This window comes from Indicator indicator, chromosome 14, assembly GCF_027791375.1.
Source record: "Indicator indicator isolate 239-I01 chromosome 14, UM_Iind_1.1, whole genome shotgun sequence".
In the NCBI taxonomy this organism is placed as follows: Eukaryota; Metazoa; Chordata; class Aves; order Piciformes; family Indicatoridae; genus Indicator; species Indicator indicator.
Window position 1 is genome coordinate 8,544,845 of NC_072023.1, and position 27,306 is coordinate 8,572,150.

A 27,306-nucleotide genomic window follows, 5' to 3' on the forward strand; every position below is an offset into this window, starting at 1 on the left:
GGGAGCAGGTATGCAGGCTTGCATAGTACAGGCAGGACACCTCACATGTCCCTAGTGCCACCTTCAGCTGCTGATGCCCTCCCTCCTGGGTAAATTGTCTAGAGACAACCAAATCTTTCTGCCTAGAGCCTAGAGTCTCCCATCTTCACCACTCAGCCCTGGCTCCATCCGTGGTAAAGTGAATGGCGGCTCTGGGGCCTCCTCCTTCTCCCCTTCCTCCCTTTCAGGGGGTGTGCTGAAAAGGGGAGTCGGTGCCAGTGTGCACGGGGGATGTGTGGTGGGGATGTGTCGTGGAGATGACACGTCTCCAAGATTACCCTCAAGCCCTGCTCTGTGCCTTCCTCAGCTTCTCTGGAGGAGGTGTACACAAAAGGTGGGAGGTGTGGAGAGGGACCTGAGGCTTGGGGTCACCTGGTGCCTGAGAGGGGACAAGAGATGTAAGTGGAGCATGTCTTGCCTAAGACTTGGGGATGTGCCCTCTCTCCCTTCACCACTGGAATGCCCACAGATGCCTGAGTCACCCTGGCATGTGACCGCCCTTGTTTGTAGCTGCTGACTATAATAATATGTACAGGGGAAATAAGTGGCTTAGGAGGGGACAGGGGGTCTTGGGGGAAAAAAAGGGATAGTGATGATGGCCACAGAGACTATGATCTGGAAAGGGCTGATCTGGGAGGAAGTGGGTCTCCCTCTCCTCTGCTTATCTCCTGTTCTATCTCTCACCTTCCTTGGGTGTCAAGACCAAGTGCCATGCTGTGCAGCACTGGCAGGGGACTGGCAGTGGTCCTTTCCCCGTGTGGTCCTCCTACCATGGTTTGCAAGGAAAGCTGAGAAGCAAGGAGTTGGCTGGAAAGGACTTGGAAGAATGGGTCCCTGCTGGCCCCTCCAGTCTCTGGGCCACCCCGAGTTCAGCTGCCAGCTACCACTCTGGGAGCACCTTGTGCCAGCAAGGGTGGACAGGCCACGGTGATGGATACCCGTGCTGGCCACTTGCTGACATCAGTGCAGATGTAGAGCAGAGCAGTTAATGGCAACCTGCTCTCAGCAAGTTCCCCCTGTCCTGTCTCGTTATCGTGCTGGGTTGGTTTAGCCCGACAGCGGGGCCAGGGATCGATAGGTGGCTGCTGGCGCCTCAGCGATCAATGCCTCCCTCGGCCGCGTGGCGCCCCAGCACGCTGCTGGCGCTCCCTTTTCTGTGAATGGTGAGGACTGAGCGGAGCTGTCCCCGCTCGCCTCGCAGCGCTGCGGAACCGCGGCAGCCTGACCTCCTGTTCCTCGACGGCGCTGCTTCCCTGCCCCTTACTGAGGCACTGGCGCTGGTTTTCCTGCCCAAACAAGGTGGCTTTGCTGGGGATGTTCGGTGTTGAAGCCCTTTCTTGGGAGAGATGCTGATTTTCCGGCAGTGCGGGGCTCAAGGTGGGCGGGGCTACCTCTGAGCTGATTCTCGCCCTCAGATCTCTTAGGCTTGTTCTCCAGCAGCGAAGGTGGTGCCACGACCCGGGCAGATGAAGGATGGGAGCCAGGTGCAGTGCAACCCTGTCCTGACTGTCCCAGAGATCCATGCACCCCCATGCCCGTTCCCTCAGGAGCCTGATGACAGGCAGTTTGCCTGAAGGGGCAGTTTCAGCATTTGCCCAGTGGTGCATTTGGGGAGATGCCACCAGGGGCAGGTAACAGCGACGCTGGCATAGCAGCACCACTGCTGCTTTCAATGGAGATGAAGGAGCAGAGGATGTAGAACAAGGTACCCTCCAACCCATCACTGCCCCGTGCCATTGGCCAGGGACTCCTGCTGCAATTCTGCCCATGCCTGTGCCAGCCCCTGTCACCATGGTGGTGGGCCTGCCCCTTGCAATCTGGATGTCTGTTTTATTTCTATGGCAACATTTCTCCTGAAACACTTCGAAGGGAGCCTGGTGCTGAGCGAAAATGAGGGAGGCAGCATCCCCCACTCTGTCCCTTGTGAAGGGCTTTGAGAGTGGACCCCATCACTTCTCTCACTTCATTTATCTCCTTCCCTTCCTCCCTACCTGGTGAGTGGCACCAGCACTGGTGCAATGAGCTGCCAGCCTCATCTCATTTGCCTCTCTGATGGCTCTTCTCCCTTCCCTTTCCTTTGCTCTCCCCTTGTCTTCTGGCCTGCTCCCTTTCTGCATCAGGCCATGGTGTCTGCTGGCAGCCTGCTTAGGCACTCACACAGAGGGGCCAGCCAGGAGGAAACCTACAGGAAGAGAAGTCAAAAGGAACTTTGCTGTAGAGGAGGAGAAAGCTGCCCTATAGCCACGTGAGAGCTGGATAGATTGGCTCCACCAGCAACAATGGTGAGTGCAGAGGCTGGAGGACACTGGGGAATCTCAGAAGCGGGACAGACAGGTGCTTCATCCCTTCAAAAACCTCAGTGGCATTACAAAGATGATGCCTGCCACAGGACTAGATCCCGTTGACCCCAAAATCCTCTCCCCTGCCATTCACGTTGACCCCACCATCCAGAAAGAGCCTGGTGTCTGGGTGGAGGCAATCAGGCAGAAGCTGCAGGCAGCACTGAGTGCCGGGTTGCAAGAGGCAGGTGAGCAGGCAGGATGCCAGCAGGAGCAAGCATCACAGCCCAGAGGAGTATGACAGCAACCAGTAATGATTGCTGGTGGGAATATCACTGCAAACATGGCTGCCATGGCCCACTTCACATTGCTCTCCCCCTGCATCCAAGCCCATCTACACTGACAGCTTGGGGAGTCAGTGGGCAGGCAAGGGAGGCAGGGGATGGTGCTCTGTACCTGGGGTGTTGGGCAGCACGTAGGTTTGGCGTCTTTCAGGTGCATTTGTTTAACCACATCGAGCAAGCTGCTGCAGTACAAGTCAGCAGACCTGAGGTGAAATAATCAATCTGCTCTCCACAGGAGTGCAAGTTTGCAGCTTACCTGAGGGATGGTCCCTCAGCAATGTTTCTGGTGCCAGGCAGGCATGACTGAAAGGGGAAAAGCTGGTGGCTCAGCTGCACTCCTTGCTAGAGTAATGATGAGGATTTGGGGGTGTGGGGGGAAATTCTTTTTCCCAATTGCTGATGAGTTTAGTGCTGAGCAGCCAGGCCAGGCTGGGAACTCAGCCCTTGTGCAGCAGCTGGGTGTGGAGCAGCAGCTGCAGCCTCTCTCGGCTGGGAGCTTGGCACAGAGCAGGCTTTGCCCTGGGTATTGCTCACCCTTTGCTGCTATTGCCGTTGTAATCACCCTTCATAACCCATTTGCAGGTGCCTGCCTTGCTGTGTGCTTTGGGGAGGCACTGGCAGGCCTTCCATGCCCTGTCAGAAGAGGCAGTGGGCAGGCAGATTATGTGAGCCACCCTTGTCTCCCTTTTCCTGCACATCATAACAACCCCCAGCCACCACTAGTCAAAAGCTATTCAGGGAATAACCTCCTGGCCAGGACAGCACAGGGTCAGGAGAGGCTCTGTGCTGGGGAGATGCTGAGGCTTATGGTCACTGCTGTGGATGGTCGTTGGGCAAGTCTCTTACAAGGCAGGATGCTCAGCAAAATGACCTCCCAGGTTGGGAGTGTTAGAGGAGATGCCCTTTGCGCTGGTGTAGTTGTGTTGGGAAGCTGGAAGAAGTGACCTTACTGTGATGCAGCTGCCCAGGATATGGGGACCTGAGGGACACCTCAGCACCTTCATGTTTTCCGCCATTGTGGGTTTTGCACCAACCCTTTGGAGTTTAGGCCAGGGTGGAGTTTGGACAGGGTTGCTGCTGGGGTCTGTGTCATCCCCAGCGCTCCTTCAGGAGCAGGTGGCACACCATCTGCAGCCTGCCTGCCACAAAAGCCTGGCTCCTTTTATGGCCAAGAAGACAACCCAGAGAAGGCCAGTGACCTTCTGAGCATTTAATTTCCCTTGTGATGTTGGCCACAAGGAACAACTCCCACTTATCCACTTGACAAGAAAAAGTGAAGACATCTCCTTGGCTGCTGCCCCAGCCCCGTCCTCTCCTTACATTTCTGCTCAGCTGCCCACCAGCCACTACCTCTTGTTTTCCCACCCCCATTTCGGCTGGAGGTGAGTGGGTGAGTGCCCATGCCAGTCCCACCAGCCCCACTGTGGTGTATCTCCACTCTCAGCCAGGATCTTGGGGAGCAGACAGCTGCTTTTGCAGTGCCATTGCCTGGATGGTGCAGCCAGAGCAGGGATCACTGGGGTGGTGTGGGAGCAGGCAGGAGGTGACGCTGTCACCTTTCTGTGCTTCTTCCCAACTTTGTCATCCTAGAGACCTTTGTGTGGGTCCCATTTATATCTGTTTTTTTTTCTCCCTCTCTCTCTTTCTCTCCTTCTCTCTTCGCTTTCTTCTCTCCCCCTCCCATCAGTATGTGGGTTGATCACTGCTCAAACTTTTAATTCAGATGGTAATTGGAATAATAATACGGGCAGAATCCTTCTGGCTCCATTGCTGCAGCTGGCTTCAGGGAGCTATGAATAGCTCTGAGTCACACACTGAGATGGTTTAACTTCAAATCATTTTGTTTTGTTTTGATATTACCCATCCCCAGGCTCCAGAGCTTCACGAGGAGGGGGGGGGGGAGGGGATAAAATTCCCCCCTTCTCACTCCACCCCAAAATATAAACAGGGCAGAGGCACATTAACAAAAATCATCTTTTGGAGAGAGAAGCTGGTCAGCGGATCATGCCTTGCGGAGCAGATGGGGACTGTTGGCACTTACTTGATCTATTTATAATTATTGAACGAAAAGGCAGAAGTGTGTATATAAAAATGGTATAGAGTTGATTGCAGCTTCCTCCCCTCACCTTCCATATGTCACTTGCCTTTTTAATACGGTAGAGCTCCTGCACAGTGGCTGTGCCTTCGCCTGTGCTCGTACAGCACCTAGCACCCAGTCCTGCTGGCACGGAAGAGCAAGAGCTTGGCCACTTACTCATGGGGGTAAGACAGCCCCCATGGCACTGAGCTTCCCTATGAGCCCTGGCATGAACCCTGGGAATATTTGTGAGGAAAAGCAGAAGAGACAGAGGTACAAAGAGGATGGAGAGGACAAAATGAATGCTGCTCGTCTCCAAGGCACTGCAGATCTCCAAGGTACTGCAAAAAGCCAGTGGGGTCCCTGTTCTGCTGCAGGTATTTCCCCTCTGACCCCCCAAGAAATGAGAAGACGTCTGCTGTGTTGTCACCTCCCCCAAGCCATCAGAATGGGTCTGTGGATGCTGATCTCAAAGCCAGACGGTGCTACACAGCCGGCAAGAGGAATAAAGGCATGAGGTGCAGCGCAGCCAGCGGCTGTGGTATTGACCACAGACAGGAGGGAAGCATTTGCCAGACAGCTCCACATAAAGCAAAGACTAAGAGTGTAAAAATACCCTGGGATTTTTCCATCGGCGTTGCTCACGGCGTGCGTCCCAGCGCACCAGATATGGTTGTTATAAAAAGACAAGTGGGGGAGTGCTTCAGTGTGGACTTTTCTGTTCTGTTTCATGAGACTCTTCCACCACAGATTTGAGGAACGATTGACAATATATGATCTGGTCTGGCAGAAAAGCTCTGGAGAAAGCCTGGGATGTATGAGATGCTGCGCCATGTACTGGGGATGGAGTGATGGAGGCATTACATCAGCACTATGTGCCCTGACTTTATTAGCCCATGGGTCCCTTGGAAAGACGTGGCAGCAGCCCAGCCCCATGCATCTGCTCAGGGTCAGAGCAGCACTGGGGTGGCAAGGTGGGCTGGTGTGATGGCTTGTGCTGCTGGAGCACAGTGTCACCCAGGAAGGTGGGGATGACTGCAGCAGGGCAGTCGTGTCTCCTGTATCACTTAATCTAGGGTGCAGGACAAGCAAAGTGATTTGGAATCAGGGAAGGGCAGCCCAGGATGCAGTGATGGAGTCAGCTGCTGGCCCCTGGAGATCCAACTGTCTAACAGCTTCAACACTGCAAGACAGCGGCTTCAAAGCCATGCTGCAGTGGCTTCCCAGAGTGCTGGGGGGGGCCTCTTCATCCCATGAAAAATGTGGATGCTCATGTACGACAGGGACAGGGTGGCAGAGGGATGGAGAGGCATCTCTCTGGACCAGTTTCCTTCCTAGTGTCTTCCAGGGTATCCCATGCTGCACCCACCAGTGTGGTTTCATCTCACTCCTCAGAAGCTGCTGCTGGTGACCTGGCTTCCCCCTCCACATGTGGGTCCCAGGAAGGAAAGCAACCTCCCAAAAAGGTCTTCAGGTACGTTCCATGATTTGCATCTCTGTCCTTGGCAAGGCATTCCTTCTCCTTGCCTGTGTGACAGACAGCTGCCTGTTCAGGACACGAACGTCATCCCTTTTTGCTGAAGAGATCCCTGAGGTTCCCCCTTCATCCCATTAGTGTTTCAAGTTTCTAAGGAGCAAAAGGACCACTTCACAGCCATTTGAACTGAATTTGCATAAGGTTCAGCCTGGTACAACCCCTAGCCTCGCTGAGCTGCTAGCATCCATTTTTCAGACAGGGATGTGCCTGGACCACCAACTGCTGCCAAGGGATGTTGGCTACCTCACCTTTTGCTGTGGCATCTCCTGGGGGACTTAGATGCTGGCCCAACACAATGTCAGTCCCCAGCCTGGGGCTTCTCAGCTGCCTGTTTCTCTTTCCCGTGGTGGCACTGTGTGCTGTGGGGGTGTGTTGGGGTGGAAGTGGTAAGTGGGTTTATTTTTGTTCGTCTCCTGGCTCGTGCCACTTGGAGTTAGTGGCGCCTGGTATTACTAACACTTCCCTGTGCCAGCTGGCAGCAGGGGATGAAGCAGATTGGCAGCACCACAGCACGGACCCTTTGCTAGCTGATTGGCTCCAGGTGATGCCTCTGGCCAAAGTGCTGGTGATGTCTCTCACCTCTGCCCAGGGTGAGTCCTGGCACCAAAACACCAGCAGCTTGATCTTGTTGGTGTCTTGGTAGCCTGCTGGGTGGAGTTGTCCCCTCTGCCTCACCTTGCCTGCCTGGGGACAACTGGTTCCTGCTCCCCGCTGCATGCCGGAGGTCTCCGGTGGCTTCATAAGCTCATCTCTGCTCACTGGCAGCACTGGCTCTGTGACCACAAGGGTTCAGCTTATTCTCCTGCTGCCAAAAAAGCACTTTTGCAGTTGATTGGTTCCTCTCCACCCTCCACTCCTTCCCCCTCCCCATCCCCCCATCACACCTCACTGCAGGAGCTGAAGTCACAGAGTGACATCACAGATCTGGTGATTCCTGTTGTCCCCATGGAAAAGACACACATATGCCTGATCCTCCTCTCTGCTCCTTCCCAAACACCCCATCAAGATATCTAAATGAAGGAATTTTGGTGACTTCCTCTTCCTTCACAAGTGTCACCAAGGATCCAGAAGCTGGCACCTTGCTTGTCAGTGTCACCTGCTTGCATGACCTCCATTCCAGGAGGATAATTTGGATACTCCCACTTGCTGCAGTCCAAAGCATCCTGAAAAATGTCATGGCTGCATGACGTCTCTAGGAAAATGGAGAAGATCTGCCTAGGATCTCAAGACTTGGGAGATAATGATGACAGCAATGACAAATTCAGCTACTTCTGTCACTCCTTACATCCTCCGACCCAGTGCAAGGGCTATGACAGCTTGGGTGACAGTCAGGTAGAGGATCTGGGAGAACCCATTCCATTTTTCCTAAATCTCAGGCACTCTTACATGGTGAAAGACAGAGTGAAAACCAGAATGTATGCCAAGACGTTGGGTGAACATGCACTGGAGCTTGAGGAAAAAGCTCTGGAGTTTCAGAAGCCATTTTATGAAGACACAGAAATTCCTGGTAACTTGTCCAAAGAAGAGGACCACAGCTGGACCAATCCTCTTCCTGTGCATCAAACGTTGCATGTTCTTCAAACTGCCAGTACAGCACCAGGCGGCTCTTATGACTCTTTCCAGTGTGGCATGGGCAAGCACTTGGGGATGGATGCCTTTGCCCCGTGGGCCTATGCTGATGACCCTTACCTGGGGTACCCAGAGCACACCAGAGGAGCAGAGCCCCATATGATGCCTGAGCAGGCCATCGAGGGAAGAGAGGTCCCTTCCCTGCTCCTGGCATATGATGTGCTCAGGACGGAGAACACCATGCTCAAGAGGGTGATCAGGAACTTGCAGAGCTCCTTGGAGAGACAGGCGTGCATGGTACAGAACCTGGAGAAGCATCTGAGGGCCAGCTTGGCCAAAGAGGAGAGTAAAGCCCAAGAGCTGCAGTACTTTGTCCAGCAGACTGAGCAGAGTCTGCACCTAATGACTCAGCGGGCTCTGGAGGCAGAAAGCAATGTGGAGAAGCTGAAAGAGGAGATCTCTGTTCTCCAGGGAGAGCTGCAGTGCTCCAAGGCAGAGAATGAAAATCTGAAAGCAGGCCAAACAATGGACATGGGGGAAGTGAAGCACAACATAGACTTCGCTTTGCAGAACCTCCACAAGATAATAACAGGTGCAAACTGGTCCATCAGACAGCTTGCCTCTGGAGCAGAGTCACTCTGTTTTGTTGCTGAGGTCCTTAAATCTACTGGCAGAATTTCCACAGCTGAAGCAGAGAAAGAGTCATGAGCTCAGTTCTGTGAAGGTCCCATGGATGAGGGCATGGACTGAGACCACAGATCTTCTACTACAGCCTGTACTAAAACCATTTACTTTGATTTGCTTGAAGTGTGTTCAGATTATTTATTCTTCAAGGAAATAGTTTTCTTGTCATTGAGTACAAGTTGCAGGTAGTGATGTACTTTTACCCACTGGGTGCTCTGCTCTGGCACTGTGGAATCAGCAACAAATGTTTCCCAGGCTTTGAGCTGCAAGGTCCATCCATGGTGGGTGCTGCACAAGAGGTTGTGTCACTGCTTCAGCTGACTTGAGCTCCTGTGTGGGAGCCAGGAGGAATCACAGCAGTGTGCGGTGCAGTGCTCTTGCACTGTGTGCACGTCCCTTCCCACAAGCAAAGCCCTGGCATTTCATCTTCTCAGTGGGGAAGGGAAGGTGAGGAACAGAGATCCAGGTGCTGCTGCACATGCTTTCAGTGAGCAGAAGGTCCTTAAGTCTTCTTTTGGAAGAGGTCAGTCACCTGGGCCAGAAATCCAGGGCCTCTAGAAATTGTGCACTTTCCAGCAGCTGGGGAAAGGGTGGCAGTGGTGGTCAGAAACCTTTAGGAAGTTGTGAAGTATCCATATGTGTGAGCTGTGGCAGTGCCTTTCCCCTCCTATCAGTGTCAGTGACTGTGGCTAAGGGTCAGCTTGGCTTATCTCAGACATTACAATGGCAGTGCTTGCACATCAGAGGGTGATGTCTGCAGCTCCTTACATTCTGTTTTGTAGTCTGTGCTCCTAACTTGGGAAAGCTGGTGGTCAGCTTTAGTCACACGAAGCCCCCTTTTGCACCACTGGTGATGAGACAAGGATAATTCTCAACAACTTTTCCATCCCAGACAAGATCACTTGCTGCTCTTCTCTCCTGTCCACACATGACCGCTTGCAAGTTGCTCTAAACCCTGTATCTGACCCAAACATACTTGGATTTTTCCCAGATATGGCAATCACTGGTTGCTCAGTGGTGAGGCTGGGAGGAAGCAAACTAGCTAGCACTGCATCCTGCACTTTGCCCATGGCTGCTGTAATCCAAAGGCAGGATTAGCAAGGGTGTACAAAGCCCTTCCTAATCTGTGAGTAATTACCGCCCCACTGCATATTTCCCAGCAGCTCTGGGCAGGTGGGATAGGTCAGCTCTTGAGTCATCAGTCTGCCCATTCTTCAGTTCAGGGAGGATTGGGCTGGGACATAACATCTGCTGGACATCCTTCCGCAGGTCTCTGCTGCCGAGCCGCTCCTCGGATGCTGTACACAGGGCATGTCGCAAGGTCTGTTTGCTCTAACTGCCTTCTTCTCATCTACCCCACAGATAGATACCCCTTTCCATCAGTTCTCCTTTTTCTTACCCATTGCTTTTCTTCTCCTCTTTTAAATGGGGGGGGGGGGACGGGACATTCTTCACCCCCTGGAGATAAGTCCCCTCTAGATCAGGCTGGGTTGACAGGAATCCCTCAGGGTGGCCGTGAATGTCTGTGCTTTGTGAGTCCTTGTGTACAAGGTATTTAGCCTGGCTGAGCTCTCACCCTACTGTAAGCTACCATATTAATATAATGGCTCAGGACAAAGGCCCTTAAAGCTGATCAGCCATTGTGCCCTTGATCTGGAGAGCAGTGACTAGCCAGCCTTACGCCTCTTCTGGTGGTAGATGCTGGGGACCACGAAGGCTGCAGGTTGTGTAACTCAGTCTGCCTCAGGTAGGCTGCGGTGTGATGCCCAGTGAACACCTCCAGACCCCTCCAGAGCCCAAGGCTATTAGCCCTGCACTCTGGGACTGGAATGAGAGCCATCAGGGGAGATTCTAACTGGTTTTGGTTCATCCTTCTCTGCAAGGCATGTGCCCAGGAGCAATCACAATGGCAGCATGGGTCCCAGCTCACCAGAGGTGAAACCTGGAGCTGCCTGGTCCCATGTGAGTGCTGCTGCATGAGAACCTGTGCCCTCCCAGCTCCTGTGGGCCCCTGACACCTGATGATAGAGCAAGCCATGGGCAGCGTCAGAGTCAACCGGTGAGTAACCCTCCTCTCAAGGACTGCTGCTCCCCTTTGTATCTTGGTCTTCCTCATCTGGCCCCTCAGGCCATGCATTCAGCCTGCCTTTCAGTATATTCTTCTCAAATTACTTGCCAGGGCTCTTCTGCTCCAGGTATGTGTCCTCTATCATTCTCCAGTCCAAAACATGCCATATGTGGGTTGGGGCAGTGTTTGCAGTTCTACTATGGAGAAGAAGCAAAGCACTGCAAGGTGCTGGACTGAAGTTTCCAATTCCAGCAGCACTGCAGAAGCCCTGTCTCCCTAGGAATCACAACTGCAGCCATGAGATGAGGATGACAGTCACAAAGGCCATGCTGGTGGGCTCCAGCTGACATGTCAACACCATGGAGTGGGAGTGAGACACTGCCAACCTGAGGGGTCCTAAGAAGTTGCAGCTCCATAGTCACAGGGGCAGAATAGTTTTGGTGGACCTGTGCACTTCCTTGATTTCCTCAGTGGTCAGAGCATCTTCTGCCATCATATCTTTAAGGAGTATCTACAACTTTCCCAACAGCACATGAAGGGCAGTGCAGTGCCATCTGTGAGGGAGGGGAGCTGGAGAGGCAAATGTCTCCTAGAAAGCAAGTGAGTTAGCTTCTGCCAGAGAAGTGGCCAGTGCTTTGGCTGCTGATCTCCAAATTACACCTTTGGCTTTGGGTGCAGGATGCTGGGAGCCACACATGTTGCTGTGGCAACAGAATTGTCCTGAGCACAAGAAGTGTATAAACATTGTCACCAATGCACCATGACATCAGTGAGGAGAGAGGAGGAGAAAATAGCACCTCCCATCTTTACATAATGCCAAGGCCAAAACTCGGCCAGACTGTGAGTGCTTGCTCCCAGGCTTCCTGGCTGTCCCAGATGCTGTCAGCTTTTGAAGCTTTGGATCTCTTCTCACCACAAAGGCTAGAAGGTAGCACAGTGCTGCAAGCTTCTCCTGCTTTGCAGCCTTGTTAGGATTTTGCTAGGTGCAAGCTCCTGGCAATTGAGCTCCACCAATTTGGTCAGGGTGGCACCAAAGTGCAATAACCTGGGATATGTGGTGTTGCAATCTTCAGCACCCTGGCATGGTAGCCCTGTGAGCCACCCATGTGTTTCCCATCCTCAGTGTCTCAGTGGTCGCTGTTATTCTCCAAGCATTTCTGTTGGAAACAGCTGCTTCTTCTCTTCCAGGTACAGCATCGTCTCGACCGAAGAGGATGGCCACAAGGTCTCTGCGCTGGGCAGCATGAATGGGCACAGCCGGAATGGGAAGGGCCATGCCCCCCGGCGGAAGCACCGCAACCGTTTCGTGAAGAAGAACGGCCAGTGCAACGTCTACTTTGCCAACCTGAGCAACAAGTCTCAGCGTTACATGGCTGACATCTTCACCACCTGCGTGGACACGCGCTGGCGGTACATGCTCATGATCTTCTCCGCTGCCTTCCTGGTCTCCTGGCTCTTCTTTGGCTTCCTCTTCTGGTGCATCGCTTTCTTCCACGGTGACCTCAATGCACCGGTGGTGGGAAGCGGTCCTTCCCTCCTCAAACCCTGCATCATGCACGTGAACAGCTTCCTAGGGGCTTTTCTTTTCTCGGTGGAGACACAGACAACCATTGGGTATGGCTTCCGCTGTGTGACTGAGGAGTGCCCACTGGCTATCATGGCAGTTGTGGTCCAGTCCATCGTGGGCTGTGTTATTGACTCCTTCATGATTGGCACTATCATGGCCAAGATGGCAAGGCCCAAGAAGAGGGCTCAGACTCTCCTCTTCAGTCACCACGCAGTCATCTCAGTGCGGGATGGCAAACTGTGCCTCATGTGGCGGGTGGGCAACCTGAGGAGGAGCCACATTGTGGAGGCCCATGTCCGAGCTCAGCTCATCAAGCCCTACATGACGGAGGAAGGAGAATACCTCCCACTGGACCAGAGGGACCTAAATGTGGGCTATGACGTGGGTCTCGATCGTATATTTTTGGTCTCCCCCATTATTATTGTTCATGAGATCGATGAGGAGAGCCCACTTTATGGGATTGGCAAGGAGGAGCTGGAGACGGAGAACTTTGAGATTGTTGTTATCCTGGAGGGAATGGTGGAAGCCACAGCCATGACCACACAGGCACGCAGCTCTTACCTTGCTAGTGAAATCCTCTGGGGCCACCGTTTTGAACCGGTTGTGTTTGAGGAGAAGAACCACTACAAAGTAGATTATTCACGCTTTCACAAGACCTATGAAGTAGCTGGCACACCTTGCTGCTCTGCCCGGGAGCTGCAAGAGAGCAAGATGACTATTCTACCTTCTCCCCCACCTCCCAGTGCCTTCTGCTATGAGAATGAGCTAGCTCTTGTCAGTCAAGATGAAGATGAAGATGATGAGGATGAAGTGGGTGTAGTGTTAGGGGGCAGCACCAAGGAGGAGGGAGGTGTCATCCAAATGATGGATTTTGGAAGCCATCTGGACCTAGAGCGACTCCAGGCAACCCTGCCCCTAGATACAATCTCATACCGCAGGGAGTCAGCCATCTAACTCCTCCAACCTCTCCATTTCACACCTGTTGCCCATCATCTTCTCCTCTGTTCTGCACTCATACATAGCTGGATAAGTCCCCTGACCACCAAAAAATGCCTCCCAGGACTGCCTCTCACCCTCTGAGTACATCAAGGCCTGGAGCTGCTCTAACATACTCCCTTTCCCATGAAGTCGTGTATCCTTACTCCTCTTCCAGGCAGTACTACTCTTTCCATGTGTGCAGTGTGTGCTAGGGCCCCTTTCCTGCCCAGAGCCAGGAGAGCAGCACACCTCTTTTCTTATCTCTGGAGGGGCGACAGGAGCCCCTGCCCTCAATGGACAGACTGAGACTCACAGCAATGTTTCTGCTGCTGAGGCAACAGCAGACTTTGTGTCCCCCCTCAACACGCAGAGGTCCCATGGCTGGCAAGAGTCACGACCGTCACTTGGAGAGGAGCGGTACCTAAGCATTAACCAAATGAGGCTGGATGGGAGAGTTTAGGACTCCTGGAGGCAGTGGAGAAGGATATCAAGGGAGGGGTTTACTTGCATGTTTATTGCTTTTTGCACATGACTCTTTCTTTGCATACAAACCAGAATGAGAACTGAAATCCATATTCTTCCACTGCAAATGCCAAGCTAGGAGACAAGGACACTCTGCGTAGCATATTCTGCACTCTCCTTGGCTTTTGGCATCTGTCACCTCCAGAAGCAGCTCAGCTCCATGGACTAAGACCTCCATGGATTCAGACCAAACTCTCCCAGTCCTCTTGAGAAACACATCCTGCTCCTCTTTTAAAATGCCTGGTAGAGGAGGCAGGGCCCTGTCCTTGCACACTCAGATTGCTCCCTGGCATGGTATGGCTGGGATGATAGACAAGTGACCTGACTGGACAGTAGACCCTTGATTTTCTCCTTTCATCTCCTCCATTCTTCTCCTTGCTGCCATCAGCTGTAAAATGAAATTTGTAACTATTTATTTTTAATAAAGTCTATTATCCCAGGGAGAGGTTTGGAAGGAAAGGAGAGATCCCAAGGCTGCAGCCTGGTACAGAGACTGATGAGAGTTACTAGTGTGGTGTTTGCTGTTTGTATGTTCTTGGTGCCTGGAAGCTCCACCAAAAGGGCTGCCTTGTTTTGGGCCTCTCTGGTAATGACCTACAATAAAAGGCTCAGAGAATTTTCTTGAGGAGAAGATCATAAAAAATGTATGAAAGAAGCTTCTGAATTAAAATTACCAGTAGGATGGGTCAAACAATCCTGCTTGCTTTAAAGATAATGAGAATGTTGCTGAGGGAAGGGTTATAGATATGCTCGATGAAGAGGCAGAGATGTGTAAGACATTGCTCCAGAGGTAAGGCTCAAAAAAATATAGAAACCTCAAAGCCTCTTTTTTTTTTTTTTTTTTTTTTTTTTAATAGAGGCAAGTAGGAACTGGGGGAAATGAGAGAGAACATCAGCCAGAGTTAGACCTGTAACATCACTTTGCTGTTATTTCATAGAAGATGTGAAAACCTGGTGAGCCTTTTTCCTTCAGGAGCAGCAGAATCACTCCTCCAAAACTGTAGATGATATGAGGACAAAAAGACAAGCAGGTAGCTCAGGAAGCTGCTCTGAGCACACAACAGTTGTGCCATGGTGGGGGGGGAATGGCTGAAAAATTATGTCCCAACCAACCCCTGATGTACAAAGCAGAAAAATAGCATCTCAATATCAAATTGGAATTGGTTCAAGAAGCAAGAGGAAGCAGGGAAGAAGCAGAAGGGGAAGGAAGGAAATAGCAGGAGAGGAAGAAGCAGGCACAGCAGGCAGGCGGAGGAGGAAAGGAAAAAGAAGAAGAGAAAGTGATGTAATAAGGGAGTGCAGATGAGAACGACCAAGGATAGAATAAGGAGATGTATCAAGACCCAGATGTGGCCATTTCTCATCCTGGCATGTAGGCTCTGTGGGGACAGCTGTCCTGCACTGGCTTGTTCTGCAAGCAAGCAGTGATCTAACTATGGGAAGCCTTGCCAAGAAGGGAAGAATAGCAGGTGGGAGGATGACAGAAGAGGAGACAGGTGACAACTGAAGCATAGAGCACCAGGAGAGGCAGGGGGAGAGGAAAGGGATGACTCCTGGTCCTTTCCTTTCCTCCTGTTGGGCACAAAACAGGGGCAGAAGCTCATGGATCATGGTGACTCCTGATTTTTTTCCCCTGTATGACCTGATATGCAGTCTTATTGTTCCACGTGTCCCACCTCTCTTCCCCATTGCTAATTAATGAAGTTCCTCCCTTCTTTTATTATTTATTTATTTTCCCCAGAGGGAATAAGCAGGGGCTGGTATTGACCTGGCTTTTAATACAGCTTTCAGAGCTGCGTGCCTGCTACTGGCCATGGCAGCGGAAACAGACTAATGGACTGAGAGAGAAGGACTCATGTGTGAGGACACGAGCATCCAGGACGCAGACTGGGGGGGTGGCCTCCAGGGGAGGGGGAACTCATATGGCTGGGCAGCCCCTGGCCAAGGTACAGCATCCTTCAGAGGGGGATGGCAGCGTTTGGTGGGGATGAAGTCCTCAACAGACTCTTAGCTCTTGGTAGGCTTGTCTCCAAGAAGTGAGTGTCCAGGGAAGCCATGCAAGTATGGGGCAGCTGAGGTGCACCAGGGCCATGGGCATGCACAGCTGGGGTGGCTGAAGCAGCTCCTTGCAGCACCGCTACTCCTTGCTGCAGATGGCAAAACTCTTGGGGAGAAAATTGTGAGAAGAATGCAGTAATGCTAAGGGAACAAGCATCACATAGCTACATTGGGATCCCAACTCACTCCATATGTTTGAATCATGTCATGTTTGGCATCATGGTGGAGAAGACACCAAAGCATTGAGGAAAACCCAACTAAACCCATTGTTCACAATAAAACTGGGAGAAAGCTAGCAATGCTGTCACATCATTGGAGAGGGGAGAGAGTTGAGGAGGACAGGAGAGAGAAAGGGGAGAGAAATGGGTTGAGGGGAGGGGACAGAGGGAAGGAGAGGAACAGCCAGATTGCAAGAGAACAGATATGATGGATAACCTTCTGCTCATCAGGCACTCCTCCTGCAGATCACAGAACCATAGAACCACAGAATTGTTTTGTTTGGAAAAGACCTTCAAGAGATGTGCTTATGTTGCCAAAATGGCATGTTCCTTGGGCACACATAGCCATCTGCCAATCACCCCCACCCCAGTAAAAAGTGGTCTTCTGCCTCTGCAAGCTGTACACACACCTACAGGCTTTGCTGATACACAGCTCTACATGTGTCCTTTTGTACCTGCACACTTGGATCACAAAGTACTCATGCACAACACTCACTGCACATACCTACATGTAGGTGCCACACATGGGGGCATAACCCATCCTAAACCCATGACTTCATCCCATAAACACCTAATGATGTACACACAAATGCCAGGGGACAGCAGCATCCATCTCAACAGGCACCTCTCTGGCTGTGTGCTGGGGACTCCTTTATGCAGCCCATGAAATGCCATCAGGAGAATCCTCCTTGGAAGGCTGTTTTAGGTAGGAAAAGCGTGGACATTTTTAAGGAGGTTGCAAATCCTCTCTCCAAGCCATCCACAACTGTAAACACAGCTGATATTTTGGCTTTTCACACAATATGTGGAGCATCATCTTTCAGGTAGGGGACACTTTCTTGTCCTGTGCAGGCCAGAGAAGATACCTCTCTATTACACACCAGGGCATGATGTCCCTGGGCTCTCTCTCCCCTCCAGAAACTGATTGCTTTTCCAAGACATGGCCTTAATCCTGAGGGGTTGGCAGCTTGCTTTTCAGGAGGACAGCATCGTTTCTTTGTTTATCTGCCCATGACCTGTATTTCTTACCTTTATTACTTCTGGACAATTTCCTTGGCTTATTTTTAAAAGCTATTCAAATACCAGAAAAATAATGGGGAGAGGAAGAACTTTTTTTCCATATGAATAAGATCCAGGCACTCTTTCAGATCCTCCAACCCAATGACAACTAACCACACTGCTGTCACCCTTGCCAGCTTTCAGATGAATGTCGTTGTTTTAAATGATACTTGAGCAACTCCTTTCATGTTTTATTTTTGGTGGCACTTTTGGAGAACCCTTTTGAAAAGGAACCATTATTGGCACCTTTCAACTTACCCATTTTGAGACACACTGTGACTAAAAATATTTTGGAGAAAAATAGCTAAAATCTCAGATGTGGAGAAAATAGGTTTGGATTTCCATGATCAGGAAATGGCACAGAAAAGGTCCACGCTGATGAATGAACACATTACTTGTCAACATGCTCAGTTTCATCCAGGTTTTGCCCAGAAGCAGAGTAGGGCACATGTCACTACCCTAGCAGCTGCATACAAGTTCATGACCTCTGTGCAGCAAAATGCCTCCTCCGCTCGATTTGAGCTTTAATGCTCTTCTTGGTCTTTGCAAGAGGGCCTGAGGTCTCTCAGAGCTTTTGGACAGGCGATATGAAGTGGCCATAGTTTTAAACATCACAAAAAAACCAAAAACAAAACCAAAAAAACCCCCAAAACAACCCAACAAAAAAACCAAAACACCGAAAACACAAGCCAGAAAAAAAGAGCTTTACCTTTCCAAGCCATTAAGGGCTTGCTCTTGCCCCCGTTAAGTCAATGGGACTTTTGCCATTGGCCGTGGTAAGAGCAGAGCTGGGTCCTAATGGAGCACCGCTATTGGAAAACCCCGCGGGCACCGGCCCCGTGCTAAATCCGCAGAGCTGGGACAGACTATTTCTGGCTGCGCAGGAGGGAGAGAGGAGGAAAGGCAGCCGGCTGGGATGCTGAGAGCGTAGGGTAGGGTAGGGCTAGCTGGGGCAGCCCCCGCTGGGGCACGTAAAGGGGGACAGCAGAAGAGTGGGAAAGCAGGGGAGGCAGACTGCCGATGCAGCCGCCCAGAGCACGATATACAATGGTAGGGGATGGCACAGCAGGAGGGGCTGAGACGGTAGCCAGTCCTTGGATGGGCTGCACAAGCTTCTCATCCTGCTGTAGTCAGTAGGGTGCGGTTCCTGCCCTCCCCAGCCCGGTGTGTTCTCGCCAGCAGGACGCAGCGCAGCGAGGCTGAGTGGCGTGGCACATACCGGAGGAGCCCGGCCCTTGCCCGGCCTCAGAGCACCATCTAGAGATGAAAACAAGCTTGGCAACCCTGCAGGTCCCGGCTCTCTGCTGGTCCCGGTTCCTAGGCTTGTCCAGGGCTGCTGCCGGCTCCAGGGCTGGCTCCCCGGGCAGTGCTGTGGGTCAGAGCTGTGAGTAGGGGGTGGGAAAATGTGATCTTCATCGATTCAGAGAATCATAGAATGGTTTGAGTTGGAAGGGACCTTAAAGATCATCTGCCCCTGCCACGGGTAGAGGCAACTTCCACTAGACTGGATTGCTCAAAGCCCCATCCAACCTGGCCTTGAACACTTCTAGGATGGGTCATCCACAACTTCTCAGGGCACCCTATCACAGCATTTCACTACCCTCACAGTGAAGAATTTCTTCCTAATATCTAATCTAAATCTGTTCTCTTTTAATTCGAAACTGTTACCTCTCATCCTATCACTGCACAACCTGGTAGAGTCTCTCCCCACCTTTCTTGGAGGACCTGCTGTAAGTACTGGAAGGTTGCTATAAGGTATTCTGGGAGCCTTCTCTTTTTCCAGGCTGAACAACCCCAAACTCTCTCAGCCTGTTCTCACAGAGGAGCTGCTGCAGTTCTCTGACCATTTTCATGGCCCTCCCCTGGACCTGTTTGACAAGGCAGGCTCTGAGAGGACCAGCACCCACCACCAGAGCTGCACCCATAACCTGCAATAAGGTCAGCCCACCTGACAGCCAGGCCATGGCTTTTACGGAGTGGTCACTGACCCTGAAAGCAGTTCAGATATGTGCTACCACTTTGATTTTTCCCTGGGAAGAAACCTGCAAAGCCTTGGGAAGATGATCTCTCTTCAGTCAGGTCACTCTGTTTGGAGCCTTGCTGCCTGCTTGTCCTTCAGCTGTCTCACAGCCATACCTGATTGCATGTGCTCAATGCAGGAGATTTGCTCCCCTTTTTCCTGTTATTCAGTCCCTCCATGGAGCATGCACAATTTATGGCTATAGCAGGATGCTACAGCTCCCCTGGTGGGAGAGGGGTACTGAAACTGCATAGAAATGGACAAATGCCCGAACTGAAAGTGTCCTTGTCAGTGTGAGGGCTCTCAGGTAGAGGGTTTGCAGTGCCCCAAGAGCTCTTCTGGCAAATGACCTTTTCACGTTCCCTCAGGACATTAAATGATGACAGCCTAACTTGCAAACTGTACGGAGACTCAGCTCCTGGCCTTCTTTCAGTTCCTGAGGAATGCAACACCAGCAGAGCAATCAGTAGGCCATCAGTGTATTGCTTACCTTTGACCACTTTCCCTCCAGAGGGAAGCATTTAGTAGGGGCAATGCCTTTTCTCTCTGGGCAGCCTGGGCACACAGACCCAAAGCAACTTGCTATCAAAGTCAGGTCAGTGTGGAAAGAGGAAAAGTGATTTCACTGCCCTGATGCCTGTGAATAAATTCAGGATGGACACAAACACCATCCTGAAATAGTCTGTGAGACATTGGATATTTGAGCTTTAAAAGTTGGTTTTGATGCTTGGGTTTTGGTTTTATTTTTTCCTCTGAAATTAGCAGGATTATTTTGGTGCTGGCCCCAGATTTGAAATAGCACATCTTGAAACCTGGGACCTGGTAATATTTGTGTCCCTGGCTGCAGTGCATTGATAGTTGTTTGAATGGCCCAGTGCTACAGTCACTGAAAGAGTCAGCTGAAGGGCTGTATGACACAAAGCCTCGTTACAGCAGCTGTGCATCAGAGAGACTAAGGAGCTTGAAATTGCTTCTGACAGCTGCTTAGATGCTCACCCACAGCAGCACACACTGTGTGTCTATCAGGGACCCGCCACAGGCCTGCGCACCACTCCTGGGGTAGCAAGCAGACACAGAGACTCCAGAGAAGACTTTGAAGCTATATATAACATGACCTGCAGCCTGCACGTGCTCCTCTCAGGGATAAAATAATGAATCAGTTGGAGACTGGGTGTGAGCACATGATAAGCGATGCAGACCTATAGCAGAACACCTGGTACAACACAGAAGGAGCTGATTGAACCTAAGCAAAGTGGAGCCACCATTTAGCTCCAGGATGCTGGGTTACATCGCATGCCTTTTACTCTCCAGGACACAGCATTGTGCTCACTAAAAACCTTGATTAGAGAAACTTAGGTGAAACATCCTGCACTGCATGAGACTGGAGTGGAGAAAAGCTGTGATGGAAAACTGCTCTGGAGCCCTGGAGTACACAAGGAGACAGAAGTGCTTGTCAAGCTGGTAGGTGCCAATGAGATAGAGAGGTCTGAGGACAGTGGAGGAGGGAAGTCAGGGCAAGGGCAGCTTGGCAGTGGTTTCTGCAGAGGAGGTACAAGGTGTGCTGTACTGGCCAGATGAAGCTGCATGCTCCCTGCTGCTATGTTTGAGAGACAGCTCTCCTACAGCAGTTAGATGGTCTCACGAGTTCAAAATGCATTGCCAGCTGTTAAAATGCAAGAGTAATTTGTGAAAACCATGAGATTTCTGAGTCCTTGTATGTATTTGATGATCTCTTCCATGGAGAAGCCTCCTGAGCCCTCAGGTTGTGCTTACTGCTGCAGTCACAACAGAAGGGGAAGCTTCTCTTCTCAGCCAGGAAAAAAACAAAGGGGGACAGAAGCTGAAAACAAAGCTAGGTGATTTGCCCAAGACCACAAAGCAGTTGGTGGCAGCAGAAGGAATTTAACCTGCCACTCTGAGTTTAACCTGTCACCTCCCTGCCCATCTGGGTACATTGCAAGTGACAAATGAACCAGGAGTGGTTCATAGAATAGCTCCCTGCCCATCCTGCAGCTGAAGTGAAGCCATGGCCAGGACACTGCACTTCCCTAGTGCAAGAAAAACACAGAATCATAGAATCACTAAAGTTGGAAAGACCTCTAAGATCATGAAGTCCAAACACCACCACATCAACCAACCACCACCATGTCCACTAAACCAACACATAGTTCGTTTGCTCCATACCACAGCCTATGACTGTGGCAGCTCTGATGGACCCAGTGCAATACATATTCCCAACCTGGATAACCCTGGTCTCCAGACATACAGATGCAGGAACTAGAACCATCAGGCCACAGTGCTTCCCCCAAAACTGCCTACATGGGGCTTTACAGATATAAATGAGCACTTTCACATCACCTCCAGAAGTGCACAGGAGGCTCAGGTGAGCCTGTCCTGCAGTCCCAGATGAGCATCAGCGCTAAAGCCAGGCAGAAAAGAAAATCTACAACCTCACTCCTCACAGGGAACAAGTTCCCAGCTGCCTTTCTCCCTGCACTGCGGAGGCCGGGTAGTGAGATGGCCTTTTGTTAATTGGTGCCCTGTGCCTGGTGCTCAGCTGGCAAGGACAGGCTGTCCCTTCCAGAGAAACCCCTTGCATAAGAATTAAAGAGGAGCTAGACTGAGATGCCGAACTAATCCACTAGGGCATGCCGGGAAGCTGCATTTTAAGCCATTCTCCCTGCCCTCTCGTTGTTTATCTCTCCCGTCCCTCCCACAGCAGTACGTGAATGATCCTGACTGGGCAAGCTGATTTCATAACGGCCTGCGCCACGTCGCGGCCCCCCGCGGGAGATGCTCCTACATGGGAGGCCTTTGAGTCCCCGCAGCTCTGCGTGGCTGTGCGTTCCGAGCCCACTCGGCCGCCGCTCTGTCCCCGCCCCCGCGCAGCACCGCACGCCGCACACGCATCTGGCTGCGACAGCCGCAGGTTCATTCCGCCGGCGCCCGTGCCCCCGCGCAGCATCCGCACGCCGCACACGCATCTCGCTGCGACGGCCGCAGGTTCGCTCCGCCGGCGCCCACGCACCGCTCCCGCCGCTCGGTTGCACTGCAAGCTGCCTTTGAGTGCGTGTGTCGCTGGGTGAGCTTACCGGGATGCACGAAACCGGCACACTTGTTGCAGGCATTCAGACCTACTGCTCCAGCTGCTCCCCTGCCACGGTGTGTTCCTCACCCATTGCCCGTTGTGTGTGTGTGTGATACCTCATCCCCCTTCAGCCAGACCTTTGACACGGGACACAGGCTTGCAGCTCGCCCTTGTCATGGGCACGTGTGGTACATATGTACCTGGCACATGCCAGATGTGCCACACACGAATGGGGCACTGGGCATCATAGGATTGTAGGATAATTCAGGTTGAAAGAGATCTCAGGACAGCTCTAGTCCAGCCTTCTGCTCAAAGCAAGGTCGGCAAAGAGGTCAAACGAGGTCACTAAGCACCTTAGCTGGTCTCTAAGGATGGAGACTGCAGGGTCTCTCTGGAAAACTTTGTCCCATGTTTGACCATCTTTGGAGACAGAAAGTTTTTCCTTGTCTTCAAGCTGGACCTCTCTTGTTTCAGCTTATGCTCACTGTCTATCATCCTCACCACTTCACCACTGTGAAGAGCTTGGCTCCCAGGTCCTTTCCAACAGAGCTGTTCTCCATCTGGCAGATCCTCAGCATCATGGCCAGGGCAACTTCCTTCTCAGGTACAGAGCTGTGTATTTGCTCTTGCTGAACTCACAAAGTTTCCACAGGCCCATCCCTTCAGTTTGTGTATGTTCCTCTGTTGGCAGCTCTGCCCTGGGGCCTGGTGACTTATTCCCACTCCATCTAGGTGTCATCTGCGAGCTTAAGCTTGGTGGAAATCCACCCCATCACCCTCTCCAGGTCATCACTAACCATGTTAAAAAAGACAGGTCCCAGGACAGCACCTTGAGACACCTTTCTTGGTACAAGCCTCTAGGTAAAAGTACAACTCATTAACAATTACTCCCTGAACCTCACTGGCCAACCATTTTTTTTACTCTTTACTTGAATATCAGAACATTGTGGGAGACACTGTTGAAAGTCCCTTTGAATGTGACAATGACTTCCACTATTCTCCACTCCCCCACAAATCGAGTCATTTTATCAAAGGCAGCAATCAAGTTGTTCAGGTATGATTTACCCTCGGTAAATCCACACTGACAGTTGCCACTCACTTTCTTCTTCCCGTGCCCAGAAATCTGTTCCAAGAAAACCCACTTGAGGGCCCAAATGAGTCTGACCAGCCTGTAGTTCCCAGGATCAACTTTTTGGTTGGTTTTGTTTTGTTTTGTTTTCCCAAGAAGAAAGCAGTATTTGTTTTTCATCAGTCATGGGAGTTATGGGGGACCTCCTCTGATCTGTACTTCTACATCCAGCCTTTCTTCCAACCAGACTCTCAAACACAAGTCATTTCACAGCTGAGTTGCTTCTCACCTGACCAGTACTATATCTCATTTGGTCTGACCTGTTAATCTTCCTACAGGGACAAATGTAGCCTCTCAGTTCTCTGCTGCTTCACTCCTGCTGTTCCTAAGACAGAGGGCTGTGTCTCTGAGCTTTAGGGTTGTTTCTCTTCTCCTTGGGCTCCACACCTTCTCACTAAAGGCTTTGAGAAGTCTTTAGTGCCAGAAGTCATCCGTAGCACCATGCAGAAAGGGAAAATGGAGCAGAGCATCGTGATCCCATTCTTCCAAAAAAGATGGAATTGGGCTGCCCCAGCAGATGACTTTGCCATAGGATGTAGCCACAGGGCAAAGTCCCAAACAGAGAGAGGGACCAGGTCAACTCCTTTTCTCCAAAAAATATGAGGGTTGGAGTTTCTTGGAGGGAGATTTGCTGCTCTCGAGGTGAGGAAGAACCAACAAGACTTGGCAAGGCAGAGACAGCCCCTCTCCTGCAACCCTGCATCTTGCTCACGCTGCTGGGCCAGGTTCTTCCATCACCCACTATGCACTCCGATGCCATGCTGCCTAAGGACCACTCAGTGTGCAGCTGAGGAGGACATGGTTACACATCTTGAAGAGAGATCCTGCTGATTCAGCTCTGAGTCCAGCTCCTCCCAAGGAATCTTGGCCCTGTCCTGTGGTCCTCTGCTATGTCTGCCCTGGCCTGACACAGCTCTGAGGGTGCACCTGAATGTTCCTCTTTGTTTGTTTTTCTTCCATTAGGTCTTATTTTTTTTTTTCCTTTGACAAAAGCAAGGAAGTGTGAGTGTAATAAAGAAGTCAGTTGCAAACTGACAGAAGCTGGGAATACCACAAGGATAAAAAAGGTGAGGTATATGGGAAAAAGCAATAAAGGCCCTTAATTACAGGTGTGGCCAGGAGAGGCTCCTATTATTAAGGTTGCTAGCACTTCCCTTTTTAAGACTCTGTTTTCACTTGCTTATAACTTTGTCGATGTTTCACTGCTGGAGCAGGAATTTTCCATTAAAAATGATTACCTCAGTTTTAATTTGGCACATTTATTTAGTACTTCTTGACAATGGTGGCCCACTAAGGTTTGAAGGGCATACATATGGCCCAGAGGATGAAAGCTGTGGGTATTCTAGCCTTTCAAGCACAGGCTTGGTCTTGGGCAGGATGTCAGTTTTCTGTGTCACTGAGGCTGTTTTGGCAGCTCCATGAAACATTGCTCCTCACCCCCACCGGCCTGGACAAATTGCATGGTTTTGTTAAACACAGGAGGAAGATTGGTCACAGCTTCACAGCTACAAGGATTGCAGCCTCTGCTAACCTGCCCAGCCCTCCCCTGCCCTCTGACACTGACGTGACAGCATATGGGCTTTCCCACAGAGGAGCAGGTCTAGAGGAAACATGGATGGCTTTCCCTTCCAGAGCTGCATCCTGCCACTCTGTGTCAGGCACTAGGCTGAATCCCTCTGCCCTTTCCTCCTGGCCACCTTTCTCTTGGGACACCAGTTGGAGGAAAGCCCCAGATTTGAATAGGGAAGGGATGAAACTCAAAGAGAAAAGACAAAAAAACTGGGGAAAACCAAATAAGACTGGGAGGTAGATGAGTCACTGGGAGTTGCAGGGAGATGCCAGGGTTGGTTGGGCAAGGGGGGATTGCCTAGAGCTCCTGTGGTGACTCGGGCTGGTGAGCAGGGAAACTGGGAGCAGAAAGCAGGGCTGGACATTGCAGTAGGATGGGTAACAGGAAGAGCAGAGGATTTGGTGATCAGAGATGGGGAATGCAAAGAGCAGAGGAGGACTGATTGGTAGTGAGGGGATCAGGGAGGACAGGAGGCAGGCAGACAGCACTCAACTCCTTTGCCTGGGGAATGGACGATTCTGGTAACAGATGAGAGGTGGAGATGGAGGGGAGCTGCCACTAACGGGCAGCCCAAGAAGGCTGGACTGGTGACAGGGAGCAGCTTGTGTGGAGAGAGACAGCTTGTGGTAGGAAGGCTGGGACTGGCTGGTCAAGGACACACAGCTGAGCCAGATCAGTATGGTTTGAGAAGGAGACTGGGCCTGGGGGTGAAGAGGGGAAGAGTCACGGAAGGGCAGCTGATGTGGACCTGGCAAGGGGCTAATGGCCAGGCCCAGAGCCCAGGGCTTTGTGACAAGCCTGAAGAAGGGAAGCTAAAAATGGGAAAGCTTGGAGGGGACAGGGGTAGTAGGGAGGACAGCTTGTGTTTCTGGGACCACAGTTTTTTCCACTGACCAAAAAAAGAGTCTTCTCCCAAATCTTCCTCCCAAGCCTTACTGTTCCTGTGCTGTTACCCCAAATGCCACCTAAGAGCATGTTTCACCTCTCGCCAGCTCTGCTTCTCACTGAGGACAACAGGCCATTGCTGCTATCTGAAATTGGAATGCACATTTCTCATCACTGAGAAATAGCAGCACCAAGACTGGCTGTGTAACCGCCCTTCAATGTCCTCATGCATATAAATTACGGTTGAGTCTTTAATTATGTGGCTGCAGATTTATTTTCCATGGGACACCTATAGCACACAGGTTAGATGGTGTTCTGGATGAGTTCAGGCTGTGTCATGAAGAAGGCTCTTTGCAAGGACTCAGCATCATCTTTTTTTTTTTTTCTTTTGAGAAGTGTGAAAAAAAAAAGGAGGGGCTCACTGCTGAGACAGTTGTGTTTTGGCCTGGATCCCTGTCCCTTATGTGGATTTCCTACCTGCTGCTGAGCAAGTCACTCACAGCAACCTTTTCAGAGGTAGCTATTAGTTATGTTTATTTATTTTGGCATTTTGTTTTTAGCCTTGTGCTATCCTGAGTGCCTGATGTCTCGTTTGCAGGAGTATTTATTGCTCCCTGCTGCATGTGAATGGGGACTTGCACTAGACTGTCGAAAAGGTTTTAAAATGCAGAGTGCCCTGGGAAAGTGCTCAGATCAGCGTCCCCACCTCCCAGGCTGCTTTTGACCTTCCCTCCGGGAATGCTGGGTCTTCTCTAAGATCCTTCTCTCTTGTTTGGTATGAGTATTGAGGAGGCAAATATATTATTATTTGGCAAGTACTGAGACATCAGAGCATGTATCCCATAAAAAAGACCCTGTGAACATTAATTTTTTTTTATTTTTTTTTTTTTTTTTTAGTGGGGACTGGATCTTATCAAAATAACCTCTGAGTTAATGCTTAGAGCAACTCTGTTCTACTCTGTTGGATGTGCCAAGCCACAGGTACCTGCCTCCTCGGGAACCTCTGCCCTTGAAATGCAGGTGGAAATGTGTTTGTTCTCACTTCTCATCTTTTCTTGCTTTCACTGGCCTTGCAGAAGTAGAACTTCAGCACAGAACTGAAGTTTTCTCTGCTCTTCCTCTGATTCCTCATGCTTTCCTAGCACTGGCAAGTTTCTCTGTGAAGAGGTGGCTTTAGTCTTCAAAGCAGCATGTCCCTATCCAGATAGGAGGTGAAATGGGATTCTGCTCACTGCAGATCAGGCAGACCTGCCAAGTGCAACCTGGCAGATCTCTGAGGTCTGTTAGGTCACTGGAGCTCAGCTTTCCCATGAGTTTTATGAGGTGCTATGAATGCCATATATGGTGACTCTGGAAGGCCACCCAGCAGTGACACTGAATAAACAGGGCAACTTTAGCCTTCCTTTCCCTTTCCTGCCTGAGAAATGACATGGTGGGCAGTGGTGAGGCTGGTGGGTGCCCAGCAAGGTGTAACCCACTTGGGATACAGCAGCCCACAGGACTGCATCTCTCAAGACATATTGCTATAAATTGCCTCTATAGTATGGCAGTGAGAGAGCACTGTAGACTACCCAAAGACTTACTTTCCTATGTGAACGGGACAGCAGCCAAAAGG

At 51.1% G+C, this 27,306-nt stretch overlaps 2 protein-coding genes across 2 annotated transcripts; both read left to right on the forward strand.

Moving 5' to 3' along the window:
• Window positions 1-7,446: 7,446 nt before the first annotated feature.
• Window positions 7,447-8,553, forward strand: LOC128971312 (endosome-associated-trafficking regulator 1-like). The gene has a single exon (XM_054386820.1). It carries the CDS (start codon window positions 7,447-7,449, stop codon window positions 8,551-8,553), a length of 1,107 nt encoding a protein of 368 aa, XP_054242795.1.
• Window positions 8,554-10,550: 1,997 nt separating this feature from the next.
• KCNJ4 (potassium inwardly rectifying channel subfamily J member 4) lies at window positions 10,551-13,118 on the forward strand. Its single transcript, XM_054386504.1, has 2 exons — window positions 10,551-10,588; window positions 11,786-13,118. The coding sequence occupies exons 1-2, from the start codon at window positions 10,551-10,553 to the stop codon at window positions 13,116-13,118; spliced, it is 1,371 nt and encodes a 456-aa protein (XP_054242479.1).
• Window positions 13,119-27,306: the final 14,188 nt, after the last annotated feature.